The 19,982-nt window shown below is 38.2% G+C and overlaps 3 protein-coding genes across 6 annotated transcripts in view; 1 reads left to right on the forward strand and 2 right to left on the reverse strand.

The window, feature by feature from the left end:
- pex14 (peroxisomal biogenesis factor 14) overlaps window positions 1-809 on the reverse strand; it is a 49,869-nt gene extending 49,060 nt beyond the window's left edge. For all 3 annotated transcript variants that reach the window (XM_059333511.1, XM_059333510.1, XM_059333509.1), the window contains exon 1: window positions 726-809. In XM_059333511.1, coding sequence (XP_059189494.1) covers window positions 726-761 — 36 coding nt within the window. In that variant the 5' untranslated portion in view covers window positions 762-809. The remainder of the gene's footprint in view (window positions 1-725) is intronic.
- A 2,521-nt stretch (window positions 810-3,330) lies between these two features.
- Window positions 3,331-11,748, forward strand: dffa (DNA fragmentation factor, alpha polypeptide). The gene is made up of 6 exons (XM_059332277.1): window positions 3,331-3,602; window positions 5,505-5,663; window positions 5,774-5,928; window positions 7,340-7,544; window positions 8,669-8,811; window positions 9,469-11,748. Exons 1-6 carry the CDS (start codon window positions 3,509-3,511, stop codon window positions 9,676-9,678), a joined length of 966 nt encoding a protein of 321 aa, XP_059188260.1. The 5' UTR covers window positions 3,331-3,508; the 3' UTR covers window positions 9,679-11,748.
- A 1,880-nt stretch (window positions 11,749-13,628) lies between these two features.
- masp2 (MBL associated serine protease 2) lies at window positions 13,629-19,657 on the reverse strand. Of its 2 annotated transcripts, none has more exons than XM_059333340.1 (7): window positions 19,555-19,657; window positions 19,259-19,481; window positions 18,990-19,167; window positions 17,715-17,846; window positions 16,405-16,601; window positions 14,989-15,171; window positions 13,629-14,825 (listed from the first exon to the last, which is right to left on the reverse strand). In XM_059333340.1, the coding sequence occupies exons 1-6, from the start codon at window positions 19,560-19,562 to the stop codon at window positions 15,010-15,012; spliced, it is 900 nt and encodes a 299-aa protein (XP_059189323.1). In that variant the 5' UTR covers window positions 19,563-19,657; the 3' UTR covers window positions 13,629-14,825; window positions 14,989-15,009. The 2 variants fall into 2 exon arrangements, with proteins under 2 accessions (XP_059189323.1, XP_059189322.1); XM_059333339.1 differs by having other exon boundaries at window positions 13,629-15,171; window positions 19,555-19,577; window positions 19,611-19,638.
- Between the last annotated feature and the right edge of the window lie 325 nt (window positions 19,658-19,982).

Consider the following 19,982-nt stretch of genomic DNA (forward strand, 5'->3'; position numbering starts at 1 on the left):
TATTTTGACTAAGGCATAATAAATCCGCTTAAGTCACACACTTGACATAGGCCATTATCTTAAAGGGGTAAAATAACACGATCTGATCAACCGAGGATGTAGGCGATTTTACCATAGGTGGCCGGCGTCATGAGGAGATGATTTAGGGAAAAAAAACTTTTTTGACAAATAATGACAACAGTGCAACAGTGTGGAGCTGTCACTGGCTACATGCATGAGACACAACTTTCTGTAACATGTGTTTTCTCCGAGTGATCAATGCTTGTCAGCAGTTTAAACTAACACGATGTTAGCAAAGAGCCGAGTACAATCCAGCAAACTTTCAGTGACCTTTCCCCATCATGTCATTAACTGCAAATAACAGGACAGACACAAGACTACATGGTCAGGTGGAAGGACGTACATTTAGTCATGGTAAATAGCCAGCAGACTAGGTAAGCAAGCCACGCAACTTTTGGTAACATGTAGTGAAGCACTGGGACGTTAGCTCGGCCTTCGTGTCCACTTATCAACACAAACATGTCTGAGAGACAACTTTTAAAGCGTTGCAGGAGCTAGCTAGCTTGCTAACTAGCAAGCACGCTAACCTTCGCTAGCAGAGCAGTTATAAAAGTTACTCAACAAAATGAAGGCATTCGAGGGTCACAGCATATAAACACGTTATTACACTTCACTGTCATATCGGGACAGTAAGATGTACATGTTTGAGTTGCATAAATGTAGACCTGTGTTGGAGGATCAGGTTGGTCGGTGGATGCCATCTTCCAATCCCTCGTTTGCTTTCAGGCTGCTCGAGGACGAGGAGCGACCCGCGCTCGATTACTTTTCCTGAACGATATCAAGTGACAAATTAATTTTACTCATTACGTTTACACATTATATTTATTTATTTATTTATTCATTTATTTCAGGATTTACTTCAAAGCCTTATTTATTTATTTATTTGAAGCCCCAGGGGGGTTACAAGAGAGCACATTATCACATTAATTGATAAGTCTTATTATAAAAAATACAAATAATTAATTACAATAAACTCAAGAATTAAACTTCTTCAATCTCAATGGTTAAATGTATTACTCCTGGATTTCTGGAGGGATGCTATAAAATGTTTAACAACAATTCTTAGTAAATGTTAAACTGTGTGTGCTTGGAATATATCCAGAGGGCTTAATACAAGCATGAAAACAGACTTAACTTTTGGACTGTGGACTTATTCACACCAGACAAGCTATTGCACTTTGTTGGGAGAGTATTGGTGCTCTATCACTAGGAATGTGGATAAAGGAACCTTCAATCTGTATCAGTCTGGAAAGACTCACTTACATTGCCAAAGGCAAACAAGAAGACTAGGGGAAATGTAGGGGAATATATAATTTTGTATTTATTTTGTCTGAAATCGAAGCAAGTTGAATGTATGTGTGTGTGTCAAATTGTTGAATTGTTGCTGCTATGTAAAACCTAATTAGAATCCAAAACAACTTTATTGACCAAGTAAGTGTAATTAAATAATAATACACTAAAAGAGAAATTACATTTCAACATTTGGCCTCTCTACAGGGTCACTGACATGCTTTTTGTTTAATGACATATTGTGTATTTTCCTACACAAATTTGTAATTTATTGAAACATCTGAAAAAATCCCAGCAGAACTGGGGCCATCAGGGATCCTGGTGCTTTGGAGGTCCTGAGATTCTCTAGCAGATGTCCCCTTTGTCCCTTTGACTATCTAGCCTCAGCTCGCAGTCTGACTGCTCCAAGACACTCCTGTCAATCAAGGCCAGTATGACGGATAGATCCCCATATAACATGTAATAATGAAACATTCATCTTTGTAATGGCTACCAAGTGACACATTGTGTGAAATAAGCTACTGTGACCGTAATGTCTTGTGGAAAGACAATACTGTCTTCATATTTCCCGAGAGAAATTGACAGACACATTTCAAGACTCTATTGAAGACAGAGGGTGTGTCAGAAATTATTCCTTTTTTATTATATAGGCTGAGTGCACCACATTTACTGTCTGTCATTTTATTTGAGAGTCTGTATTCTGTGTATCATGTATCCATTATAGAGTTCCTTTGATAAAATTGAGTATTTATGGCAAGTATGATACTTTATGATACAGTGCAATAATGTAATGTATTTTGCAGATGCAAAACATTTTGCAGATGCAAAATACTGTTGTGAAACAGTGGACAGCTATCAGTGATGGGGAAAATAAGGGTCAATAACACATTATGAAATGCCAATATGAGTATGCTATTGAGAAAATAGACTACAATAGAATGCCTTCATTGTCATGTATAGTATTTAAGGAAATTTGGAACACTGCTCCTTATTGGTACCATTGAGAGACTAGAACAAGGAATACAAGAAAATATACTAATAGGCAGTGGCACATTAAAGAGGAAATAATTAAAAATGTAAAGGGCATAGTGTAAAATGACAGAGATATAAAAAAAGAGATGAAGTAGGACACAGTTATCTGAAGGACACACTTCACCATACTTTGTCAGGCACCAAAACATGTGGAACACTTATTTGTATGATAAATATCAGAGAGGGGGATATCGTCACACTGTTAAAATAATCGCCTTACTCATTTTTTCAAGTTTTGCAGGAAACACAAAAAACTTCACCAAAAGTGTATCATATGACATTTATTGATCATTTCACTCAAAAAGGATGTAACAAAAGATGGCTATTGGCATAGTAATAACACTGTGTGTAAATGATGTAACTTAAGATAAATAAATGACTTAGACAATTTTTTGAACATGCCTTTGTGACTTAAGCAAGATATGGTAACACTTAATTTTGAAGGTGTCTACATAAGAGTCACACAAGCCTGTCAGAAACATGACATAACAATTATCATGAGCATCAATGTTACTTCAAAGTGTCATTAATGTTCATGACACATCCCATGTCATGTTTCTGACAGGCTTGTGTGACTCATATGTAGACACCTTCAAAATAAAGTGTTACCATATATTGCTTAAGTCACAAAGGCATGTTCAAAAAATTGCCTAAGTCACATTTTATTTTGACTTAGGCATAATAAATCCGCTTAAATCACACACTTGACATAGGCCATTATCTTAAAGGGGTAAAATCACATGATCTGATCAACTGAGGATGTAGGCGATTTTACCATAGGTGGTAATGAGGAGATGATTTGGGCAAAAAAAAAAAATGGCGATTATTATAACAGTGTGACGATATGAAGGAAGAAATGAAAAGATGAGGGCTAACAGGAGCAAGATCAGTCTGACGAGCCACTGCAAGAGTTAACTCACTCCAGAAGGTGGCAGTAATGCAACACATAAGCAAGCTGCCGTTAAACTCTAAAACAGAAGAAGAAGAAGAGGCCTCCACGGCGGTTTCGTGTTCGAAACTGGCTAGAAACTACGAAAGACTGAGTGGTTAGCGAGAACAACTGTCAGTTTTTGACATTTAAGTTAAAATAAAGAAGAAAAGTACGTTTCTTAGCACAGAGCCTAGAATGACAGATAGGAAACCGTGTAAGGTGTGCAATTTCACACGACAGCAATCATACGGACTGGTGGTTCCTTCCTTAGATGAGCTGAAGATAAAAGGTGAGTTGTGTTAGAAGTTAACGGGTTTAACTTGTAAACGTGTCTGAAGAATGGTCGGGTCATTATTTGGCTTCCACCTAGATAAAACGCTCTAATGCGAGACACATTTGAGCTAAATATGATCGTTAGTGTATTCAGCGATCACCTTAATTTAAATAGGTCTGTTTTTACTAAACAAAAGTGAAAGACAAATGTTATGCTGTATAGAGACTGTTTCCCAAATCGGACACTATTCGTCTTTTCGAATAAGATCGCCACCATCATTTGTACAAATTTAACAATCTACGTGTGAAATTTAATTTATGCACATGGAGTTTTACATGTCTAATTACAATACGAAAGTAAATATGATGAGAGAAAGCAGTAAGAACGCTTGTTAGAGTAATATTCAGCACTGTTGTCAGACACTATTACTATGTCCATTGGGATTTTGCTGCACAGTTTAAGCTTCCCTATTTGCCAGGATCACGGGCAAGCTGAGTGCAGCAACATTTTCATCGTGTTCAAACTCGCAGAAACTAAACATGAAAAGTCGGGCAAGACCTCCCTCCTGTCCTGCTCATTCCTGCACCGCTAGTCAGCAGGCGTTGCCCAGATCGGTGCACACTTGAAGCTCCTTGTCATATTACATCTTGAATACACACTCTCATGGACGGTGTTGCCAACTTTGAACAATCTCTTTTTGTTTGCTTAAACTATCTACATCTCAAATATGTGTGTTTGATCTTGATAAAGTCCTGTAACTGGAGATGACCTACACTCAATGTGATATTACAGCATTAAGCAGTACTGAATGTTGTATCTTCCTTTTAAAACGGTATAATCGGTGCACATACAGTCATGGAAAAATGATTAGACCACCCTTGTTTTCTTTCATTTCTTGTTCATTTTAATGCCTGGTACAACTAAATGTACATTTGTTTGGACAAATATAATGATAACAACAAAAATAGCTCATAAGAATTTAATTAAAGAGCTGATATCTAGCCATTTTCCATGGTTTTCATGATAATGATTTTGGTTATTATCAAGGATACCATGGAAAATGGCTAGATATCAGCTCTTAAATTAAACTCTTATGAGCTCTTTTTGATGTTATTACAGGGAAGAAGTACTCACAACCTAAGTAAAAGTACCAATGCTACAGTATAGAAATATTTTATTACAAGTAAAAGTCCTACATTCAAAATTTCACTTAAGAAAAGAACATTTATCTATTAACAGCAAACTGTACCTAAAGTACTAAAGTCTTGGGCGGACTGGTCCCTCTCAGGCATGTTATTATATATATATATCATACTTTTCAACTACTTACTAATTATTTAAAACGTAAGCATTTTAATGTTGCCGCTGGTGGAGTAGGAGCATATTTTAATTACTTTATACACTGTTGGATAGTTTAGTAATAGTGCAGTATTGTACCACAATATATCTAACAGAATTAAAATCACAATATTTATAAATAATAAAAATATAAAGTAGCATAAAATTCATGAACGTGTGAAGTTGAAATTATAAAGGGTTTTATTTGTATCAATGCTTCACATGTGAATTCAAATATCACAGTAAAGATTTGGTGGGAACTCGGCCACACATATCATAATTCACAAGAGGCAGATTCATGAGACGCATCGATGACATACAGCTTCATCCTTAACATAGTATGTACATACTTTTAAAAGGCAAGCCTGAGGTCAAGTTAGATGTGACAAATAGGAACAGCTGTGATGAAAGAAGAGGTGACAGCTTAGATTGATTGACTTGTTTAAAGAAGTCGTTGGTATTTGCTTAAATCCACCAGTGATCACATGGTGTGTGTTGTTGCTGCCTGTGAAACACACTGTGATAAAGGATATTCACATAAGATCTGTAAAATCTGTAATTTCTCTGTTCTTCCTACAGGATGTGAGTTTCTCGGGTTTAGCTCTGCTGATCCGGTCACAGTGGTCCTGGAGGAGGATGGGACAATAGTACAGGATCAGGCCTACTTCTTGTGTTTACCTTTAAACACAAAGTTCATGCTGTTGCATGAAAAAGAGACATGGTCTCCAGTTCGCAAGAGTAAGTAACTTTAATTCTGCCTGAGATTTGTCTACAGTCTGCTGGACTGATTATTATCATTTTCATTTGAAATGCATTTTGCTTTGGTACTTATTTACTTTTCATTGCAGTGGATGGTGGAACAGCCTGGATGGCCCGGAACTCTGTGGTGCTGGGAGCTGACGCTGTGGACTCCTCTAGTGCTACAGCACCCTGGTGGCACCTGGCTCAGCAGCTGAAGCAGGACATTGCAAGCATCATCCTCATGTCTGAGGATGACTTACAGGTACCAGCAGCATTATTCCTGTCTTTCACCAACAGTATTTAGGGTCATGGCTTTCTCAGAATGCACTGGTAAAAAAAAAACATAAATAAATAGAACGACTTACTCCTTAGTGGTCACTATTATCTTTTTAATCTTTGTCCTGTTAAATGATAAGGCTGAATAAATTCAGTTTTTCGTTTCTTACTGTCCACAAATCCAATGTAAACTATTTGTAGTATCAGTGTTTTCACAGACTGATATAGCTCAGTCACAAATGGGCTCAGGGAATGTGACAAGGAGGGAGTGCAGGCAAGATATTTACTTAAAAAAACACGATTAACACAAGACAAACAATGGAGTGGGTAGTTAGGAATGTCAGCAATGAAAGGAGTGCATGGGTGTTTGTCATGTGTGCTCTGGAGGTGATGAAGGTGCAAAAGCAAGAACAACAGGCTTGTTTGAGATGAGCCAGCCCAGTGTTGACATGCATAGTTTGCATGATTGTTAGTGATTTGTTAGACTTGCTCTGGGAGACATGTGTGAGACATGGAAATGTTGCAGGTCAAAGACATGCGCAGTCTGAGAGCTAGGCACTGCAGTTCCTCTTTGTTTATTTGGAAAAAAAACATTTTGTTTAATTCATTTTTAAGTCATTATTCCACTATGTTTATTAACAAGAATTTAAGCAGTAAGAAATCTATTTTATGATTACATTTCTGTCATTTTAAATTTAACACATTTGTGCATTGTCCATAAATGCAAAATGGTCAAAATCACTCACAGAAATAGTTTTTACTTTTCTATGCGGTATTCAGCCCTGCTGTATTGATTTGTTTTAAATTGGAACAGTCGAGTCCAGCCACTTTAATTTGTAGTGCTTTGCCATTATTGGCATCGCTGCTGCTGCTTTTTATTATCTTCACCTTATTTTAGTTTTGTTCTCATTCTTTTATTTATTTTACCACTGCACTTCTGTGTGGTTTGTTTTGTAAGTACGTAGCTAATAATTTATAAAATTGTATCAAACTTTTAAATGTAATATGATACTACCACGGTGTATCTATTGCAGCCATTTCCATAGCCACTTCCTCCTTTGCAAGTCAAGTCAAGCCAATGCTAAGCTGTTTGACTTCAGGCACGCTTTTTAAAACCTGATGCTCTTCTTCTTTCGAGGCAAGCCGCAGCTCATCTCAACAGGCCTCCTGGTGCAGGGTGGGTGCCAGCTGTATGAAGGGAGGCAAAGTGAGAACAGGGTTAAGCATTTGTAGCTCAAAAGGGTCCAGGTACTGAGGGCCTAATCAGCTGACAATCCTTTGATGTCAGCCAATTTACTGGTGAGGTTGTCCAGGAGAATGGTACCCGAGACTGTGGCATCACAGCCTGCTTCTCAAAGTTATCATATATTATTGCTTTGTTTCACTTGCTGTTCCAGACCTTAGTGGACGCCCCATGTCCTGAGCTGGCCTCTGCTATGGGCTTCCAAGAGAAGAAGGCCGAGGACCTGAAGGAGACACTGCAGAGGGTTCTGGACCGACGAGAGGAGGAGCGGCAGTCCAAGGAGCTGCTCCAGCTTTACCTCAAAGCTGCAGAGAAAGAAGACAGACAGCAGGAGGAGCCAAGCCAGCCCAGCCAGGAAGGTACGGCTCTGTTATCCTTTCACTTTAACAGTTTAGAAATAGTTCTAATCTCGGACAATTCGTTTTTGGTTTACCCCCAAGGTATTCCATAGTTTTTACTGTGGCTTTCTAACACAATATAAACTATGTGATTAGTTGTTTTTGTATTTGAGTCAGGTTAAAGATAGAGACTATTTCAGAGCAATATTTATTCTTGGAGAAACGCATAATTGCCTCTGAAAACCTATTTCAGTGTCTTTTGAACAGCAAACAGGTCCTTAAAACAGAAAGTCTGAAGCAGCCCTGTCTAAGAGTGTGCTGATTACATCAGAAATGCTCTGTAATATCTGTTGTTTCGCTCTGATGGCTTCTTGTGGTCATCTCTTTTATTTAATTTGTTTTAAATCTTTATTGTTTCATTTGAAGTTTAGTTTCAAGTTTATAGCAATAATATAATAAATATAATAAATAAATATATAATAAATTATTTTTTTTTATAGGATGTTTGCCGTTGAGACTTATATGCCAGCGGAGCTCTTTATCTTCCTTTATTCTATAAAAATTCAAATTCATGAGCACAACATCCAACAAAATGATCAATATTAATCTATGATTGTGTAGTCCTGCAGAAAGGTAATGACCCAAAAACTGCTTGTTTTGCAGACAGGCAAAACTTAATCATCATGTGAAAATAATCAATCTGTCGATCTGAACATCATGTATGATAAGAATCTATATGTTCAATCACTGAGAACACCATTTGAATTCAATAGATCAATATTTTAATGCATCCATGTGAACATCCTTTAGTTTTGTGTGTGCAGAGTGGAAAACGTGTACGAAAATGAGTCCAACAGGAAGAATTCTACTTGAAACAAAAGCTTTTTCAATAAAAAAAAATTGTGATGAAAAAACTGTAGATATTATTTCTCATCATTTTCTAACACCAGAGGGAATCAGTGATCAGTCTATTGTCTACGGAGCCTCATATTTAGATGGCTTGTAAGAGAAGAGCTGTGCTTTTGCCATTTGTCCACTAGGTGGAACCATTGCTGCTGAATAATCCCACCTCTCCTAGTGATTTATTGTAACCATATCCTTATACAACAAAATATCCTGAAACAGAATCCATTTTAATGTGCCAGGGGCTGGAGATGGAGATGGGGACGGGGATGTGGAGGTGGATGGCATGGAGGTGGACTCTGCATCTGGATTCATGTCCAGGACACTGATGGTGCTGAAAGGCAAAACAAGCCCAGAGACCAGACTCTCCACTGAGGATCTGCAGGTAATCCACTCCACACTGTTGATCCAGTCTCGAAACTTCTGCAGCTTATGCTGCCACATGCCCTATTGAGTCTAATCAACTGTAAAAATGATGAAGCAATTATATAAAACTGCAAGTCCTTAACAGTTTATCTGCTACATAATTCAGCAGGCAGCATAATTCAGCTAAATAACAAGTCAAATAAGATGTAAGATGTTGTCTCTCATTTGCACAGTGTCAACAAAAACTTCACAGATTCACAAAGGATGAGATTTATTAAGAGAATGTCTGATTTATATTTATTGGTTTCCACATGTGTATCAGTAGCCATGGAAAAAATTATTAAACTACCCTTGTTTTCTTCAATGTATTGTTCATTTTAATGCCTGGTACAACTAAAGGTTCATTTGTTTGGACAAATATTAAGATAACAACAATAATACCTCATAAGAGTTTAATTGAAGAGCTGATATCTAGCCATTTTCCATGGTTTTCTTGATAATTATTTTGGTTATTATAGAGAAAACCATGGAAAATGACATTAAAATAAACAAGAAATTGAAGGAAAAGGGTGGTCTAATAATTTTTTCCATGACTGTAAACATGATAAACCAGTGTAAAGTTTCACGTTTTCACATTTCTGGTGCTTAAAACGAAGCCTCTTCCATGTCTCTTTAGGCAGTTGTGTCCAGAGGGGTGGAAGCGATGGAGCAGGTGCTAGGCTGGGACACAACAAGGACGTCTGCACTGTTGCAGGCCTGCGAAGCCGAGCTGAGCGGACGTCTCCAGCAGGCTCAGGCCGTGCAGTCCATCAGGAGCAACACACAGCAGGACAGTGAGCAGAGCGCAGAGGAGGCTGAAGAAACGCCAGCCAAAGGCAGCAACTAGGCCGAGCTTTCACCTGAGCAGAGACTGATAAGGATTCACACTACCTGCCTCAGGGTCAGAAGAATGGGCTTTACCCTGGGTTACTGATAAAAATCCATAATGCTGGAATCCATGAATGTTTATAATGTTGATGTTCATTTTGTAAAATTTGTAAACCACTTGAATGTGTTTGCCTCAAGTGGAAGGAGAGTTATTTGCACAAGTCATGTTTATCAAAGGCATAGCGTTAACCACTGGCAATAACTTTCTATTGGCTCCTTATTTTGATGATGCCGTGCTGTGAAAGTAATCACAGATAAACATATCCATGGGAAACCTAAAGCAAAATATTTTGAGAAATATGCTTATTGGCTTTCTGAGAGTTGGATGAGAAGATCTTTGTCCAGTATGAAGCTGGAGCTAGCAGCTAGTAACAGGTTCCACCTACCAGCACCTCGTAATCTCACTAATTAACACAGTTTATCTTCCTGTAGTCTCTACTGGGTGTCTGGCAACCTCACAGCAATGACAAGACTCCAGAAAGCCACTATACCCAGCCAAGAAATAGTGCACCTGTAAAACCACATTTTGTCTGGTTTACACTTTGTTTTTGTATGATTAAACCAACAAAATATAATATGTTAACTGGTGATCGTTAGAGGTCCTAGTAGGCAAATTTTCTTACCTTTCAGACAGATTCAGTCTCGCTGTTTTTCCTTGTTTCAAGTTTTTGTGCCAAGCTATGCTGCTGGCTCATAGTCGTTTCAATCTTCTCATCTAACTCTTGCAAAGCAAGCAAACAAGCATATTTGCTAAAGTCATTGCATTAAAGTGTTAGTTTGGAGTAATTGAAGTGGGTCAGACAGCCCTGTTTAACTTAAACAGATTATTGATACCTGATTACATGCTCCTGCTTATATCTTCTGTAGTCATTCCTGCAAAAAGAGACCTTTATGTTGCCTCTAATTTTATATAGTTTTTACTTTTTTTGTCAGTTTTAAAGGACACTAGTAGACTGAAAATATGTGTTTACCATATGTATGTTTTCCCATACATTTTCCCATAGACATTTTTGTAAATATGCACTTACCTAAATGTTTTGTACCAGTCTTCCTGTATGTGTTTATTGGTGTAAAATGTCATCATTGACTGATGTGTGACCATTTAGAGAATCTAAACATGGAACAATGAATGGTAGGAATAGTAAAAATGCTGACATCAACCAAATATATTTGTATAAAAGCTAAATTTGAATGCGATACGCACAGTAATTCATCATTAAAATAATAAAGAGTACGACAAGATATCATTTCATACAGGGAAGCTTCGCTGAACACATTATGGGAAAGAATGGCAGAGCTTCATCTCATGAGCTGCAAAGAACCAATATTTCTGGATGAGAGCTTGTTTAACACCATCGATTATATACTATTATGGAAGTTATGCATCAGTCCAGTGGCTGCGTGATGTAAGATGGTGTGTGCAACGTGTGCAGGTCGGTGTGACTCATAGTCCATGAAGAAGATAGCCTTTGTCATGCCTGTCATCTCATCATCAGTCTCTTGAACAATGAACACAAATGATGGTGGATGAATTTGCAGAGGGATCATCTTTTTGTGTTGCGATGAGATTGAGATGTCACTGTCGCCTTGTACTTTAGTATTAGATACATGGAAAAGAAGATAATTCATCAGTACTGTGTCTGCATCACGCAGTTTCACCAAAACTAAACTTCTCTCTGCTGTATTATAACCCTAGCAATTGTTATGTGTCAGTTCCCCAACACATACACACTTTGTATTTAATTTAAACGTACGACAAATGTATTAAAAAACGTTTTTTTATGAGTGTACACATTATGTGATTAAGATGCCTTTTATAAACATTGAATGGTGGTAGCAGGGATTTTCTAAAATAAACCAGCCGTTACATTTTTTTTTTTGGCATGCCAAGATCTTTGCAAGAATTTTAGCATCAAGAGTGAAAAATGTATGAACTTCAGCTGAAAAACTAATGGTTTGAGATAACCGTTTGATGCATATTTGGAGGTAAAGATTTAATAAAGGAAAAAGAATATTTGAATACCAACAATAACAAGGGAGAGTTGAGATGATTTTCCCCCTGCATGACTAAAAGATCCCTTTACAGCAGCCAGTTCTACATCTTCACAACAGAATATTGAGAGATTTAAAAAAAAAAGTGTATAGTGTATCTAACTATACTTTCTTGCCTGTACACTTTTTTTTTTTTTTTTACGACGCTCAGTACTTGTCTTTTTTTATTTGTGCAGTATGACAGCCCTCAAACATTTGACAGTGCTGATGTCCTTTTTTTAATGGACATTAAGTGCATGGAGAGTTATGCGCTGACAAATCTCACTGACAGACACGATTCTCTATTCTTGAGAGTCAACCAATTGTGTCGTGAGACAGAACTTAATATTTCATCTCAAAGTGATGAGCTGTTCTTTGTGAAAATAACATTTAAATACCAATTTATGAATGCTTAAACACATCAAAAACAGTACATTTTCTGATAGTGAACCTCTTGTTTCTCTTCACATATAGTAGCTTAAAGCTTAAAGCATGTCATCCAGTGCTGTCAATAAAATAATGATGGGCATGTTAGCTCTAAACCTACTGGCTGCATGCTGCTGCTAGATATTTTCCAGTAGTTGGTTAATAGGTTTCATGGTGGGCGTAATTCCTGTGGAACTGGCTCCATCTAGGCTTGAACAGTTAGAAGTGAGTGGAAGCAGTCGATTGTGCATGTGTCACACTGTCTTGGCGGATTAGATTGTAAGTTTACAGTGCCAAGGTAACAACTGCAGGTTTGCTCTGTAAGCACCCAGGTGCCCTGAGGACTGTCTGGGCATTTCATGCTGGAAACAAACCTTATCCCATGTGGTCAGAGAACACATGTCCACCTAAGGCCTCATGATTCTGTCGGGTTGCAAATGTCAAGGTGATGAATGGGTCAGTACGTACCTTACCGTGCCTTAGTTATCGTGGCCTTCAAAGTACAAAAAAACCCCCAGTATAGTCAAAGGTAACATAATGAGGTTTGAAAAAAGTTCAGAAAAAATGGCTTTGGCCTAATTTCTAGCAACACGAAGAAAAGAAAATCAAACATCGGAGCAAGAGAAACATAAATCAACGCAAGTGCGTTTCTTTCTCACACCCACGCATTCAGACATGCTCCTTCGCCCCACTTGTAGGCCACAGATGGAGGAAATGTTGGCGAGTGAATGCAAAAGTGTCAAATGAGAGGCAATTTCATGGGACTGAAGAACCCTATAATGACTATTTTGATAGAGGAGTGGAGCCGCGATTACTGAGAACAAGCTGCATAATGTATGAAGGTTAAACGACTAACATTCACCGCTTCTTAGACCAGACTGACTGACTGAATACTGCAAGGACTTAATGTCTTTTCTGCCAGAGCATTAAACATGTGTTTCTGTCTTCAGATGGAAAAAAACACAGCAGTTTGATTCAGCTACAGTACTTTGAGAAACACTTTTTTTATTTTGTTATTTTTATTTAAATCATTGCCTGTTCACCTGTGGCTTAAAATTAAGCAAGAGAGGAAGATGAATAGAGGGAAAATGTAACTAAGATTGCTTACATTAAGGCAATTATCTTTTGTACAGGTTAATAGGGTAAACATGTTCACAAATGTATATCTCTATACAAGTTTCCCAGTTGATCACTTACATTAAGACAATAGTTTTTTGTAGTTTTCTCAAATTGCATGTTTTAATATGCAAATTACTATAAAAGACAACATGTTACAAAAAAAATGCCAATTATTATTTGAGCCTGTAATGTTTATAATCAATAATTCAAAGTGTCTTTTCAGTCTTTGACTCTTAGTTTATTCACAGAAGTAACACAATATTAAAAAGCCTAATACAAAAGTGTCACAGATCAGAGAGGACCCACACGCAGAATCACAGGCAAAGAAAGGAGTACGGCAAAAACAGGGTTTACTCAAGAAAACAGTCAATTTACAGAACAGTCCGTTCCAAAAAGGTAAAACAAAGTTCCAGGCAAAGGTGCAGAGACTTCAGGCAAGACCCACAACAGGTAACAGGTGAGTACTAAACAGGCAGGATACTAAACAGGCCCAAGCACATACTAAGATCTGGCAAACTTTTCACACAGGTAAACTGACAGGCTTAAGTACTGAGGAAATAATGAGCAGATGAGCTTCAGGTGTGTGGCAGAATAAGCAGAAGGAGCGAGTGCATGGGGGAGGAGTTAAGAGAAGAAGGAAGCTCCCATAGAGTCCATGATATAAAAGTGGTTAAAATTGGATTGAGGTGGTGTATGGAAGAGGATTAGGGCCAGGTAGGAGAAGAAAAAAATCATTAAATTTGAGAAAAAAAGTAAAAATGATGGGAATAAAGTCGAAATACAATGTCGGGGGAAAAAAAGTTGAAATACAATGAAAAAACATGTATAATATATAATATAATACAATATATGTCTAAAAAAATCACAAGCAGATTTTCCCAAAACAATATTTATGGCAGCTACTTCCAAGAATAGCTCATTTATGTGTAGGGGGATTTTTTTTTTTTATCACTACACCCTTAAATATTGTGATTATTGCTCATTTTATGAAACTGATGTAAATCAAGTTGTAGCTTTCAGTCTACCTGATTGTTCGGATAGAGGTGACACCATTTTTCTAAAACAAAGTTCCTCTGCTGACTTATTGACACATATCTGTGAATATCTTTCCAAATTTACCGAAAACAAAAAGTTCATGTTATACTCATCATTTGGACTTTAAAAAAAAAATCATATGTCAACATTATTCTTGACGTCTCAACTTTATTCTTATTTCGACTTTTTTTTCGAACTGAATAATGAATAAAAGAAATCCTCCTCTGATTATTTTTTTCTCCTACCTGGCCCCAGTCCTCTTCTGTGGTGGTGAAATTAAAGCAGCAAAATGGCTGATTTTCCTATGAAATATCTATTATATATTGTCAGCAACCAACACTCCTGTGTTCCAGTGGCACATTGTTAATCCACATTTATAGTGTTGAAATGCTCATTGATCATTAAAACACCTGTGCATTATGTTAACACAGCTGAAAACAGTTTTGTGCTGATTTGAGAAACAGTAAATGATCCTTCTTCAGGCTGGCTGAGTATCTAGAGGTAAAGTTGGAGATTTGTACAGGTTATAATTATTATTTCTACCCTTGTCAATGTCTTTACTATATTTTTGAATAACTTTGTAACTCATTTCATGAATAAAACATGGAAAACCACATTTTCTGGGTGATCCCAAACCCTTGAGCGCTAGTGTACATACATTGTTCGTGTCAACAAGCCATCAGGATTGAGCCTTGATACTGGTATACTTGATCTTCCACCCCTTGTTTTTCCCACTGGAGTCGGATCTGAACGCAATATGCACTTGGTAACTTCCTGTGTCGATGCGACCCGGTGGCATTGATCCGCAGAAGGGTCCGTACTCCTGTCCAGCTGTTGAAATCTTTAGAAACAAAGGAACATCAAATAAGAAGATTCATTAAATGCCTGACTGATTCATGTCCAGCCAAACTTCATTATGCAGGAAACCGTGTGGCCGTATAGTATATCACCCGAGGAGGACAAGTCACTAACAGACTGCCTCAACAGGCATGAGGAGGAATACATTGCTTATTCATGGACCCTTAAACTGATAACACTAACAATGGCTGCATTCCATTAAACTATTCCAGTGAGCCAACATGCACAATAACAGGGCCTTCCCTCAGTGGAATGCAGCTATTATTAATAAATACGCATGTGCTTTTCCTATTGTGCCATGCAAAAATGTCTGAAAGAGGTCGATAGGCCTCATCCAGAAATACTTGGACGACTCTGCTATTGTTGCGTGTATCAGGAATGGACAGGAGTCTGAATATAGGGATCTGATAAAAACCTTCAGTGACTGGAGTCACAAGAACTATCTCCTACTGATCACCTCAAAGACTCAAAGGAGACGATCATAGATTTCTGCAGGTTCAAGCCTCCTCTTCAGTCAGTGAATACCTGTGGGGTGGACATCGAGGTGGTGCCAAGTTATAAGTATCTAGGTGTGTACCTGGATAATAAGTTGGACTGGTCCCTAAACACTGACGATCTCTACAAAAACGCTCTTAAGGAAGCTCAGATCTCTTGACATCTGTAGTAAGATGCTGCAGATGTTTTATCAGTCTGTGGTGGTAGTGTGTTGTTTTATGCTGCAGTCTGCTGGGGAGGCAGCATCAGACACAGAGATGAAGGCGGTTAGACAGACTGGTCTAAAGAGCTGGTTCTGTGGTTGGAGCCAGGTTGGACACACTGGAGGAGGTGGTGGAGAGATGACCTGTCAAGATGTTCCAGGCCATCTTGAAATACCCAGATCATCCGCTACACAGAACCTTTATGGACCAAAAAAATAACAGTGGACGGCTCCTCCCTCTCCGTTGCAGGACTGAAAGATTCAAAAGATCCTTCTCTCCTACAGCCATCAGGCTGTCTCATTCTAACAGAGCTAACAGACTAACTGAATTTCCCCTCTGGATAAATAAAGTACTTCTGAATTTGAATTTGAATTTGAATATTCCTCTGTGTGTGTGTGTGTGTGTGTGTGTGTGTGTGTGTGTGTGTATGTGTGTGTGTGTGTGTGTGTGTGTGTGTGTGTGTGTGTGCGTGTGCGTGTGTGTGTGTGTGTGTCATGATTTGATGTCACATGACTAACCTTCAACATATCATATGGACAGGGGACATCTGAGTGTCCCTCTATGTCAAAAGGTTCCAGGAAGTCCAGAATTATTCTGTAGCCCTCCGGCAGGCGGATGGTGTGGTCACAGTGACTCATAGATGGGTAGGGGCTCGGGTAGTCCTGACTGGTTAAAACCCCCGACAGCGAGGTCAGCACCTGGTTTAGGCATGGCACTGTAAGGAAGATTCGCACAATCGTTAAAATCCCACCTTTTTAAAGCATGTTGTAGATCTTTTCACAGCATCCAAACCCTTGCATGTTCATTTGAATAATCGTATACCTGCAGCACAAAAATAAAAGTTTTTCTGTTTGAAGAAAATGTTTTTTCCACGTCAATTGAGTCATTTCCTGGCATCATAAATGATGGCGCTCATTTACGTTTGCATTATTGCCCCGGCAAGTGTGCAGATGTTGTTACAGAGAAAAACAAATGAGTATCGCAAAGAGGCTGAGTTCCTGTAATTCATATAATTAGTACAATCTGTAGGCAGATAATCATTTTTTTGCCTATTCATTGCATGATTTGTTTTGTCACCCCTTTTCCTCCGGCAAAGCATAATAATTTTAGGCACATCAACTGGTAATTGTGATTAATTACCCAGTGTCAGTTCACTATTTATGCTGCACACAGGTATCAATTTTTAATGCCATTTTGAAGTTGATTTTCCCTTAGGAATCGACAGTAATTAACCTTGCCTTACACCAGCTGGCTGAGATCAACTGCTTTATGCATCAGTGTGTCTTTTTCAGTCTGAAATAAGTGAGCACAGGCCATCTATGATAGAATGAAATCCATCTAGAATGATCAACTGTGTGCCCTGTGTGTAAAGACAGAAAATGTTTTATTTATTTTTTTGAAGATTTGACCTGCAGAGCTGTGAAATATTGTGAACATTTCGAAAGACGAATGGCCTTTTCTCCCCATAATTCAGTGTAATTACAACACAGCACCATAATCTCATTTGCATCCACAGCATAGCAGCATTTTGTAATTTGAACACTGCAACACAACATGGACATATTGTGCTGACTGAAAGACGTAGCCATTATTTTATTATATAATCAACAAATACTACAGAATTGAAATATGTCAAAGCCATATACATCAGATAAGTCAATACACATTAATGGAAATTGCTTTTCTTCATTACCATTGAATCTGTTGTGCCTGGTAGCAGCGTATTTGGTTGAAGACAAGCTATTAACACTTAACCTTACTGTATGGCTTTTGACTCACTTCTATCAGATGAATATGGCTCTTGAGATGTAGTCTGCACAGCTCTTACCTGTGCAGGATCTTTTGTTGTCATGGAGAAGGTAACCTTGTCTACATGTGCAGTAATAATCACCGATGTAATTGTGGCAAAAATGGTCACACACTCGCTCCCCATCTATCTTTGACAGACACTCGTTGATATCTAAAAGAGACAGAGAAAAGTTACTGTGTATTTATTTTTTCATCCATGAATATACTTAACATGGAGAACGTATGGATGTCAGGTCATAATGTGCCTAAAATTGGATCTTTCTGGAGTGTTCAGTGTAAAAGCCCAAAATATACCCCCTTCCCAGACTATACCTAGGGTTGAAGTGGGCTAAGTGTTTTCATAAATACATCTGTATTTCAATGTCCAGAGCTTTTCATCCTAATGTATATATTTTGGGCTAGGCCAAAGTATATCTCTCCTCATGTTTTTAATAACTAAGGTAACTTGTGGGAATAATGTACTGGATTTAGCATTAAGTAATAGATAAAATACAATTACAAATTTAGAAATTGGAGAAACAATAGTAATTAGCAATCACAAAATCATCAGATTTGACCTTCACTTAACAAATGAGAAGAAAGAAAAGTATAGTATAAGTACAAAAATATACTCATATATATACTCATGCATAGCTTATGCTTCATTGTAGTCTGCTCTTGATTAGTTTGCAATGGCATTTAAGTAATTACATTTTGTGTATTTTAGTTTTCAAGATTGTTGTGAGGTTGTTCATCATGTGGTATAATCTGGCCTAAGGGGGGTTGAAATAGCGTAGCCTCTTTTTTACCCCAGGTATGGATTGGTGAGTGGTTAATGAGGGCTTCGAAACTGGTTTGTCGCAATGCTAGCTCACACATAAAGTCAGTTGGCAGAAACTAAACTAAACGTTGAAAGAAATGATTAAAAACAGTGCTGCAACAGGCTGTTTACTATGGAAAAGTATTAAAGGTGCAGCATGCAATTCTCAACAAAGATAGTCGATTGTTGAATCTCGTCGTCAAATAGACGCTTTGGGCTGGTACTAGTGAAGTGTCAGTATTTGACGACCTGGAAATGAGAACAAAAAAATAAATTTTGTTCTCCAAAATCCCATACTGTACCTTTAATTACTTCATTGCATCACAACATGCGTATAGCCTCTTAATCTTGATTTTAAAACGTTACTATATATTCCTGTATTATATAATTCTGCTCATATTTTTTTTTCAAACACCATTACGCAATGCTCGGTGTAATTACAGCCACCAAAAATATATCTGCCTTCTGGCAACAAATGTCACTATACTGCATCACCTTCTGCTGTGTAAAATGCTTGGAAGCCCGTGAATCGGGCCTCGTTAGAGTAGTCACTCCTAAAGACCACTGACATGAGGTTCCCGGCTGACAGGATGATGGTGTTCCTCGGGGTGCTTTCAGAGTTCTTCTGTTCCTCACCGCAGAACCGCAAGGTTTCGTTCCCCTCTGCCAAAACCTGGTTTGACAAGGTCATAGGCCCTTTTTTAGCGAGCATGCTACAAACAACAGTGCAGATAATGGGAGTTGGAGTTTCACCAGCATGTTACCTGGATGTAGTCATATTCACACTGGTTTGAGGGTTCCATGCTGAAGTGGCTGAAGTAAAGTTTTACCCTGTGGCCATCTGGGACTGTGATGTTCCACACTATGAGCTGGTTGTCAGGGTATGGCTGGGGGAAGTTGGGGGAGGTGAAGCTGCCGTACAACCCTGTCATTTCCAGACTCAGCGAGACACGGAGGAGGGAAAATAGGACAAATACACAGCACCCACTGGGCAAAATGAGGTGTGATGGCAGCAGTTACAAGGATTATTTTGCACAAATAAATACTAACGGACACTTACCTGGTCATGTTGGCTTCACAGTCCCCAGATATTTTTGCGTGTTTTGGAACGGTTTACCCTCAGTGATCCGAGGGTAAATGAACCCAGCTGTCCTGGCCGGCCGACATTTAGGTAAACAAAGTGAGACACATGATCAGTTTGTCATCATTCCCCTACTCCCTCAGGAATCTATCACACTGATGAATGCCACAATCATTTATATTCATTCTATTCTTCTTTTTGTTTGATTGCCACAATCAGTTTTCACACATGGGTGATGATAATTTAGATGAATATAACACTAACTACTATGAGCTTGAAATTCATTGCATTCAAACACAGGAAGGAAGACTGACAGAATTGACTTGGGTGTCCAAATCAATATATATTTATACTATTATATGTACATATACAGTCATGGAAAAAATTATTAGACCATTGTTTCCTTC

The sequence above is a fragment of the Centropristis striata genome, chromosome 5 (assembly GCF_030273125.1).
Source record: "Centropristis striata isolate RG_2023a ecotype Rhode Island chromosome 5, C.striata_1.0, whole genome shotgun sequence".
In the NCBI taxonomy this organism is placed as follows: domain Eukaryota; kingdom Metazoa; phylum Chordata; class Actinopteri; order Perciformes; family Serranidae; genus Centropristis; species Centropristis striata.